This window comes from Cottoperca gobio, chromosome 4 (genome assembly GCF_900634415.1).
Source record: "Cottoperca gobio chromosome 4, fCotGob3.1, whole genome shotgun sequence".
NCBI lineage: Eukaryota > Metazoa > Chordata > Actinopteri > Perciformes > Bovichtidae > Cottoperca > Cottoperca gobio.
In genome coordinates, this window is record NC_041358.1 from 3987968 (window position 1) to 3998858 (window position 10891).

Consider the following 10891-nt stretch of genomic DNA (forward strand, 5'->3'; position numbering starts at 1 on the left):
CGGGCTACGTAAAGACGCTTTTAAAGGCTGCTCCTTAATCCACAGGTCTGCAATTCAGCAGAAACCCAGTGCACATGGGCAGAAGATTACCATCGTGCCGGCCTTACACATGATGCTGATACCTAGTGAGGATTTAGGATCATGATAACAACCTTATTGCTGCAGTGAATCGTATAAGACTTGACAGAAAAAGCACATTGTTGTTTAAATAAAGAAATGCAATCAGAAAAGATATTCATAACTTTATTAAAATTCTCAGTTTTAAATTTCCTTTGACAGCTAGGCTTAAAAAAGGGAAAATGTTACCTTAAATTTAAAGTATTTTTGTCACAAACAATACAATTGTGGATTTTTATTTTATTTTTCCGTAAAGCCACCCTGAATTGGGAAAACAAATATTACATCATGGTTTTTAACTGGATCGTAAACAGTTTATTGTTTTAATGCATGAGACAGAGTACTTCAAAAAAATTCCAGAAACTTTCCCAGCAAAGGTTTAACTCAATATATTTATAAGATTCTGTGCTAAGTACATCAGAGTTGCAAAAAGCCATGTTAAATCTTTATTGCATCTCCATGCTGCCCTCCACCACACAGAACTTTGAAATTCCAAGCTCACAATGTCTTACAGGTTGATTATTCTTTTAAGTTCAATGATACGATAAGTAATGAATCTTTGTAGGTATGTTGCCGATGCTACTGCTTTTGTGGTTAATTCCACTTCTTGGCCTCCCACAGTTTGGAGTCCCAGGCATGGAACCAGCCGGTGAAGGAGAGTGGCTCGTCCTCTTGTTTGATAGTGCTGATGGGGAGACCGCTACGGCCAGAGGGGTCAGACTTCAAATAGTCTTCAGCTAAAAGGAAAACAAGGATACATTTGTGAACAAACTCTCTTGTAACATTTCTCCTAATCTTTAATAGCTCTGTTTGTCTTACCAATCTTGAGTGATCCAGCTTTCTCGGTCTCATTGGCATCTTTTCCAACCCAAACGAAGATCTGGTGTGAGAAATAACAAAAAAGATTTAGGGATAAGGCAACACTACAAACGAGACCGGCAAGATCTGACACTGAACCGTTCCATTAAAACTGAAGGCAGCATACCTGATTCCAAGTGTCCAGAATCATGACATCATCCGGTAACAGATCACTCTGTGTGAAAGCACCAAGCACCTCCTCCAACTACATATTGAGAAGTATATGTTGACAAAGTGACTATGTAAAAAAATCTAAAGGTAAAAAAATCTAAATAAAACTAAGTAATAAATAACTACCTGCCGTTAATGATGTAAAATAGATGAAAGTATAGATACTCACTATCAGCCTCCCAGATTTGTTTGAACAGCCAAACAGTCGTGGAAGCCTGTCCGTCCTCTCCAGGGACGGGGAGGTCTGGTACTCATTCTTCCCACCCAGTGCTTTCCAGAAACCGTCTGTCGACAAGGAGAAAAAAACACAGTTTTTCACAGAAAATATTTGATACTGTTATCTTGCAGAGATTAAAGCTCTTTTTTCAGCACTCACTTGGCTCCTTGGTCTCCTCCACCACAGTGATAGTTCCTTCAAGCAGTTTGGTAACATAGTCAGCAGCATCTATCTCCTCTGAAGTCGCTCCTTTTCCCTTCCACAGGAACAGGGAATCAGGAGTCTTCAGTACAAAGACATCATTGGTGTTCAGGGAGGAAGCAGTGGGCTCCACCTGGGTCAGTGAGACACAAAGATAGGGAGAATGGTGAGAATTGTTCATTACAAAGGGTCACTTCATGCACAATCAATGTGATTGAAGCTGACCTCAACAGCCCGAGTGGCTTTGGTGGAGCTCTGGCGGATGTGAAAGAGTCGCTTGGTACCAGGCTTGGACTCCTCAGAACTGCGAGATGTCCCACCCAGGTAGATGACCAGAGGCTTGGCCTTGAACATGCTCACAAGATGAGGGGGTTCATGGCCCTGAGTGACACGCACCTGCCAAGAAACAGCAGTTGCTTAGCCAACATGTATGATGAGGACAGGGGTGAAAAGAGTTGTTTACTTGAATTGCAGCAGTAATTCATTAAAGGAATAGATATTTTGGGAAGTGCTTATTTGCTTTTGTTGCAGTGAATAAGATGAGAAGATCCATGCCACTCTTATATTATAGTGGTATGGATCTTCGCTTGAACTCTCGCCAAGTAAGCGTATTTCCCAAGATGTCAAAATATTCCATAATTGTTTCAAATTGTTTTCACAGTAAGTAGCTTACCTTGGTAGCTGCTCTACCCATGGAATCGGTCAGTTTGGTGGCGAGAATTGCTGACGCACCCAGTTCATCCCTAGAGCACTTCAGCCCTTGCCTAAAGACCGCAAAGCCAGATAATATAAAGATTCCAACTGTTTATGTATAGATAAATGTCAAGTTCCTATGAATTACAAAGTGGCAAAAGTTGGCAATGGTGGGACCCAATGGCTGTTTGATTTGTATTTTCTTTTTTTTGCCTTTACTATCTTTTTCATCTATTTTTTATTCTCACTTCATCAAACTATCCACTTTATCTTGCATTTATATGCCAGTCAGTATGCCATTCTGCTGTTCTGTGTGAATGTAAAACACCAACAAAAGGTTGGTCACGATAAAGGATTGTTCTTGCATTATTACTTAAAGAGATAGTTTGAATTAAAGGGATAGTTTGGAATTCCTGAATAAAGGGGGTTCAGTAGAGGTCTTACAACAATGTCTTAACAGGTAATCTGGCCTTGCTAAAAAAGGTTGCACTCACCAGATGTAGAGGATATGCTTCTCTTCGGATCCATCTTTGTAGGAGTACAGCACCAGGTAACAGTCACCTCCAAAGAACTGTCCATAGTTGGATGGCTCCACAGGTTTTTTATCACCTTTTTCCACACGCCAAATCTACAGAAACCCACTATTGTCACATCTGCATGTTGATATCTGAAGACATGAATATACAGCATGAGCATAGTGAGGCTAGTGACCATACCTGGACTTCCCCGGAGCCATCATCGACCATGCCATGCTGGGCAGCCATGCTGATGTTGCAGTGTAGTTGGGAGGCGTCGAATAGAATCTCCTCCACCTGATTGTACCAGTCGTCGAAGAAATGCTTGAAGAGGGTGGTCTCGCCCTTTGCTGCCATTATCTGGACCTGTTCATGTCAGAAATGGACAGACAAGCAAACATATTCATAAACAGGAGGACAAGATACGAAGGATAACGTTGTGTTGGCATACTTTAACTACATGGCCACATTACCTGAGTATTTTGGGAGTAATTCTTGTCTTTGATGAATTTATTTGCAACACTCATTGCAGCTCGACGCTCATCTTTATTTGCATCTGGACCTGCAGTTACAGTTACAGTGTTTAGACTACAAACTCTGGTCAAATCTATGGATACGTCTTATTTTCCCAGTTGGAGAGGAACCACAGAATGCTGATTAACAACTTGTTACTATGAGCAAATTAATAAACACATTGATAAATACAAAACACAGAGTGTATCCAAAGAACAAGAGGTTGCAGAAATGGATAGATGCCATGGTGTTGTACCTTTCCAGACAAATATCTTGTTGTTTCCTCCATTGTCCAAGATGTAGCATTCACTGAGGGATAGCATGTCTTTTTTAAACGGGGTTTTAGCAGCCACCAGAGTTGACTTCATGCAGCCGGTAGCATCAGAAATCTAGAAAGTAGAGCGATGATCAAAACATCTATATTCATCATCTGAATCTTTCAGATACCTACATTATATCGTCACCAAATGTGGTTCAAAACATCAACATGTACTCAAATGCTGTGGGTAGGGCTTATATTACAAAGCTTATATTACTTTGTGCTATTGGAACCACATTTGGTTGACATGTGGAGATATGATGTCTGAGTAACTATGACAAATGTGGTGTTATTGGCCATGAGGTGGCGCTGTAGCAGCAGCATCTAACTAGAAAAGAAGGTATCTCTTTCTATCTGTGTATGTATGTATGAATGAATGTCCTTCACATATCTAAAGAACCAAACCATCAAATCAACTTCACACTTGACGGGTATATTAATGAGGACCTGAGGAAGTTGAGTGTGAAGTCGATCGAATGAGCGGTTCTCGAGAAAGCTACATGCGGCCATACTGTGGTTCACAAAAACGCTGCAAGCAACATTTCTGGTGGCCAAACCATCGGCCTGCTCTGTACGGACACTGCATTAATATTTACCAAATAGAGAGACGCCACGTTCTTTTCCCTCTCATCATGATCAGTATCAGAGAGATTACTTGATGGGAGGTCAGGCTTTGGTCCAAGGGCCTACAGTATAAAAAAACACATTCACAGATTGCAACAGTGCACTCACATCCTTTTTAGTAGCCAAAGCCAGATGTGTACTGAATATAGCTGGGGGTTTTTTTAAAAGCTCACTTTAATGACAGCTTCTGGCTCAGAGCCTTCGTCAATAATTTCTATTTCCCCACGACCGTTTCGCTCATTGTCGCGGATGCCAATGGCGAGCTTAGTGGTTTTCAGGCGCTCATACCTATTGCATTCACTGCCAACCCATGAGTAGATGTCCTTGAATTTCACAGAGGAAAAGAGGAAAATAAATGAAAATACAGTAATGGTGAAACATTGCAACACCTATTATTTCGGTCTAACATATTTTGGGTATGCAGTCCGTCTTCTAGATCACCTCTCCCAACACAATGATGAAGCAGTCTCCTTTATTAAAGCTCGCCCAGGACATGGGCTCCTCCGTGGCTCTAATATTACGACGACCTTTGATGTGCAGCAGTCTTCTGTCATTTGCTTCATTGGTCACGACATGCTTGAAGCCTGAGGACACTCCACCTTCCTTTGACAGGAGTAAAGTCAAGAATAAAGCATTAGAACTATTACATGAAACCACAACTGCATGGTATTTCAATTTCAAAGGATAGCCTAATAATCAAAGATGTAAAGATTGTTTGACATTCTGGGAAGTACGCTCATTTGCTGTTTTGTCAAGACTTTCAGTTAGATACCACTCTGTATCAATCGTCTCATCTAACTTTTAAAGATGTCTAGATTCTAATTTATTATTGGATTATTATTTCAACTCCATATTTTCTACATCTTTGGTGCTAAAGTATAACACTGGCTATAGTCTTCATCCCATGACATTTGCTGGTGTTTTGGCATTAGAGGGCATGTTGCTGCTCGCCTTGTTTGCCAGTTAAACCACAGCTCCAAACATTTCCCAAATTAGCACTGTGACAAGTTTTACTTCCCATATAAACATGCAATACATAAACAAGCCCTTTTAGCTTCGGTCATCACATTGGTTTCTTTTGTTTTTGGTTCCTTAAGTCAGAGATCACAACTTTTTTGTTCACCTTGTATGTGATGCCATTGAAGTAGCTCAGAAAGGTGTCTGACTCTTTGTCTTGAAACTCAGTGAACTGTGTTGGGGCTCCACCCAGAAAGTCATCCATTTGGATCATGAAGATGGCAGCCGCCCCTTTCTCATCCAGGGAAGCTTTGCTGCCTGTGGTATAACAGATAACGGTTAAAAAAAAAAAAAACAATGAATGATTGTAAAATAAAAGAGAGTATAGGCGGACAAATTAGGGAATTTAAATCTATAATAAGCCAGAGTTTGTTTTGAGATGACAGCAGAAAATCTAAGTCCAATACCAAACCACGAGTGAACGTTGTAAGAAGGAGCAGAGGTGGTGTTGAGCAATATGTAAGAGTCTCCAGAGTAGAATTGTCCAAAGAATGCAGTAGGGACGGGTGCCAAATCCATTTTCTCTATCCGCCACACCTGCAGGCCGGGCTTCTTCCCCGCATTCATGAACTCCTTGTGTTGCGCCATAATGCTCAGGACCTGAGGGAGACACGCCTTCATTAACAAGTGACAAGTAAAAGTAACTAACCTTAAAACAAAGGAGTTGATTGATTGTAACAGTTTTGTATAGGGCTGAAAAGATTAGCCAATTAATTTCTTGACTGACAGAAAACTGACAGGGAATTGAAGTCAGTTTTCATGAATGCCAAACATTGTCTAGCTCCAGCTCCTCATATGTGAGGATCCGCTGCTTAGGGTTTTGGACAGATCAAAAACAAGCAATTTGATGATGAAATTGCCTTTTTCACTATTTTCTGATGTTTAATAGACTAAACAATTACTCAATGATGAAAATAATGGATCATTGCAGCCCTTGTTTTATGCTAATTTAAATTCTGCCATTGAGACTCTTGAAGTCAAGTAACTTAGAAAAAGTTATACTTATATATATATCAAAAGTTATACAAACTTTAGACAGCCTTGGTGTTCTCAGGAAAATGAATTGTACGCATCACAAAACATTCAAAAGTTCACAAAAAAGGTTTTACTATTTCATCAATAGTGCACTATGTTGCTTTGTGGCATTTACATTTAAAAGTCATCTTTATCTCAGAACAAAAGGTCCATTTTCAATTTACTCTGCAGTATTTGTTGTGTAACCTGTAATACAGGTGTGACTAATTAATCGGGGTATGTTGATATAAAGTGGTGTCCGATCACCTGATGTAGCAGGGAGTGGTACTGCAAACGTTAAAGAGAAGTGTTGATGTGATATTTTGGGCGAGGCGAAGCCACTCCCTACAGCCAAAGGCAAAAACCATGTAATGTATCTTACACTGAGTGCGCACTTAAGCCGAAGGTTGGGTGAGAAATTGGGAATAATAGAACTGACAGAGAATATGAAAATATAGCATGCACAAGAGGAAACATGCGATACATTCAAAAATATATGTTAAATAACTATCACAATGGATTTGTCTAAAGCAGCAAGGGTTTTGCTTCCTTTGATGCAGAAATAGTTCATGCATAGGACTTGTTGCTATGAACAATCAAGGCAAATTTCTTAAAAGGTAAAATAAGCAAATGGTCTATAATTGCATACACGCTCTCTCAATAGCTACAGAAAGCATATATCATTCATATTCATAGCATTCAATAGCAATTTGCAAAAAAAGTGCAGATTAATAATTTCTTATTACCTGGTGAGGACTGAAGACAGATGCTGGGTGACAAGAAGCTGACAGATCTGCGCTTCCGTCTCTGCCCTGTTATATACATCTGTGTTGTGATGAAGAGGCGTGTCCAGACGCAACCCAACCCCACACAGTCTGCAACAGAGCTGCAAAAATAATAACTTCATGTAACAATGCTTGAATACAAATAAAATGTGAGAACTGATACGCAAACCCATACTACAGCCTAAAAATCACACAAAACTTTGGCTGCATTTGACTGGATCAGACCTGTGGCAGTGGTAGAAGACAGCATGCGACGCACCTTTAAAATGGAACCAACTGCAAACTACAGCCGTGCATTCCACCATATAACCCTTCATGCTCAATCATACTGAATATATATCAATCCATTAACACTGATGCATGCAGCCAAAAGAAGTGTACAATTAGCTTTTTCATCATCCAACTCGTAAGGTGGGAATAAATCATGTATCATTTGCACGTTTTTCTTTAACTTTTCTACGATTAGCTGTTTAGGGGATAAACAGAGCAACTTCTGCAGGGGATATGAAGTTAAATATTAGGCCAACAAAACCTGACTTGCCATTAAACATAAACTCATGTGGCAGCTAGTCAGAAAGGTTAAGGCTCAGTCTTTTCTCTGAGCTCCGGCAGGCGCCTCAGGTTAGGGCTGTTCCATCACGTCTATTGTCAGAGCTGAATAAGCACATTCTGCCTCGTTGTGTACAGTACACTGTCTGTGTGGGACATACCAACAAGCTTCTACAAAACTAAACACGCACACAATCCTAAACTACAGATTAATTGTTCTAATTTGAGTTGTAATAACACACTTCATATTGCATAAATGTTGCCTGCTAGCAAAAGCAGCATGGCTGCAAGATTTGACATGAAGACACAAACAGCCCTCAGCAGTCTTCAGCTGGAACACCTGTGAAGCATATGGTCCAATCATAAATCTGATAACATGCTTCATCAGATTGAACAAGGGATACATGCACACACATGAATCATTTGAGTCAAAACTGCCTGCATGTATGTATAAGAATGCTAGTGCAATAATTAAAATACAAGTTCAGACAAATAGTCTCTCGTTCAGCGAGCTAACCCTTTTGAAGCCGAACCAAAAGAGTCGTTTATGAGTTGGTTTATATTTTATTATAAACCGGGTTACTTGAAAGAACTGGTCTTCTAATTACTAGAATATTGCTAAGGAATATTTCTGGATTATCTGCAATAGCTCACAGAGCCCCTTAAACGGCCAGCTCCTCATTAAACAAGGTTTACTTTGAATTTTATTTTTATTTTTAAGTTTTAGAGTATTATATTTTATTCTTTATATTATGTATCAACTATCACTGCCATGTGCATTATTCACTTGTACAACTTTTATTCAATGACTGTGTACTTATACTACTGTTACTCTATTTTATTCTATTTAATTATTGTGTACTCGCCGCTTTACTTTCTTGTTCTTTTGCTGTAACAAGGTAAATTTCCCCGTCGTGGGACTAATAAAGGATTTCTGATTCTGATTCTACAGCTATATTTCTCTCTCTTCTAGTGTTGATATAATTTATGTTTATTTTTTACAGCCATAAAAGGCAAATATTTGTTTATGTATTTCCTTGAGAGCCATATAAATTTGAATGCAACTTAATGCGTGCATTTTTTAAGAATAACACGTCTCCGAGTACTAATAGAGGTATCAGTGTTGCATTGAACAGGAGCTCTTTTATTAAATAAACTAAACGCTTACGTTATTTATCTCATTTATGTGCATGTTTCAGTGTTTACTGAACGGGGGTCAAACTCAAGGCAATTATATCCGGCCCGCGAGAAAATGTCATATGTCCGTCATAACTGGCCCGCCGGTTTTGGTAATTAAATCAATGCATGGCAAATGTGTGAATGAAATTAAAGTTTTTGGAAAGCAAAGGGAAACACACCACAGCTCTCTGGGACGATGTGAGCTGGACTGTTTGTGCGACATAACGAAGCATCTCACTGTTAAACCTGCAGCTTCAGGGCCGTGTGATCACAGACATGTGTGATGCAGTGACAGCGTTCCAAGCCGAGCTGCCTGTGGGAGACTCTGATGCAGAAGGAAACTTTGGTCACTACGTGTTTCCAAACACTGACAAACATCTCCACCGCTGTGTTCCCGACAGCATTCTGCTGATCAACTGAACGCATTTTACGACTTTGCAGCTCAGATATTTAAATTGAACTGCTCAGCAATCCGTTTGCAGTTGACTTAAATATGTTCCATATCTTATTGCACTTTATCCAATATGTGTATCCTGTTCAATAAATGTGGACCGTGTTTGGCCCTCGACGTAGTCCCAGTTTTTAATCTTGGCCCTCTCTGTGATTGAGTTTGACCCCCCCGGTCTACTGCTTGCTCTGTGCAGTTTCTCCTCTGCTCGGTTTCGCGAAGGGCGGGGCTCGGCCCCCTACGCACACACGTGTGAGCACACCTTAACCTACAGCCAGAGACAGGGCGGAGGAAAGGAGAGGGGAGAACTAAAAACAAATCCGCTGCTAAATGTTTTTACTTTAAAATGACACAATATAATTATTTATTACTTGTTAATCATGTTAAAAAATGAAGCTCGCTTGAAGAATAAGCTAAGTAAAATGTAAACACGTAGAGATTTATTCTCTACGTGTTTACATTTTACTTAGCTTATTCTTCAAGCGTTTTACATTGTATTTGGCTAGTTTTTAGTGTGTAAGCATCGCTCTTCTAGTTATGGGATTTGGACACCGGAATTGTGTGGTGAAAGGATGTTCGAGCAGTGGGAAAAAAACTAAATAAATGGGCAGAATCTCATTGTGAGCTTCACGATTGCAAAAATTGTGACTGCAAGCCCCCATTCGAACTATTTACATTTCCAACCGCACTAAAGAACAAAGACAGAAGGCTAGCATGGACCAAAGCTGTAAAGAGACAGGATTACAATGGGAAGTCTTGGAAGCCCAAGAAATCTTCGCGGATTTGCAGTGAGCATTTCATGCAAGGAAAACCAACAAATTAATTCCCTGATCCTGAAATCGACCTGGGGTATGTAGTCTATCTACTTGATTTAAATATTGACAAATGTACTTTCTATATATTGAGTTTTATAATAATTAACAAACACAAGTTAGGTATATATTTATAATAGCTAACTCTGCAACACAACTGCAATAAGCACTTATTATATCGCCAGTTTTCTTGACTGCGCAGATCCATGCCGAATGTGGCGTTTGGGAAATTTTCATTGAATGAGAACATTTTGCATTCAAAAAGCAATACTCAGAATCTGCGAGAGGATTGAAAGATATTGGTTTCAACCAGCCAGAGTCAAACAGTCTAAATGCTTTACCTTCTTTGTATTTGTTCAAAGTTCGTTTATGAAACTCAACATGGTTCCCTGGGTGGTCAGACATTAAAAATAATGTTATATCGCTGAGGTATATCGGCGGCCAAGAAGTCATGCTGTTGTTTTCATTGATCCAGTCATCCTGCAATGTCAAGGGATCAGGCACTGAAACGCCACTCGGCATAACCAAAAGCTTAGTCTTTTCTTTTTCTGTGATTGAAAGTCTTTCGTTAGTTGTTGGTTGCTCCTCAATGCCCATCTCTGATGAAGCAAACACCCTGGCAATAAGCTCCAGTTTTGTTCCTGAAACCTTTAAATTCCGCTTGCGGCAAAATTCTTTCAAAGCTTCGACTTTCCACATCTGAACCTCATCATAAGAAAGGAATTCAGAACTCATTGTAGAGTAGTAGGTTTGTTTACAACACGCTTGAAGAATAAGCTTGCAGTCACAATTTTTGCAATCGTGAAGCTCACAATGAGATTCTGCCCATTTATTTAGCTTTTTCCCACTGCTCGAACAT

At 39.8% G+C, this 10891-nt stretch overlaps 1 protein-coding gene across 1 annotated transcript; it reads right to left on the bottom strand.

The window, feature by feature from the left end:
• Window positions 1-282: 282 nt before the first annotated feature.
• Window positions 283-5833, bottom strand: scinla (scinderin like a). The gene is made up of 16 exons (XM_029429520.1): window positions 5653-5833; window positions 5352-5503; window positions 4670-4831; window positions 4402-4551; window positions 4201-4290; window positions 3542-3674; window positions 3246-3334; window positions 2974-3138; window positions 2752-2885; window positions 2238-2328; window positions 1790-1960; window positions 1523-1697; window positions 1316-1431; window positions 1103-1180; window positions 937-997; window positions 283-854 (listed from the first exon to the last, which is right to left on the bottom strand). Exons 1-16 carry the CDS (start codon window positions 5831-5833, stop codon window positions 712-714), a joined length of 2091 nt encoding a protein of 696 aa, XP_029285380.1. The 3' UTR covers window positions 283-711.
• Between the last annotated feature and the right edge of the window lie 5058 nt (window positions 5834-10891).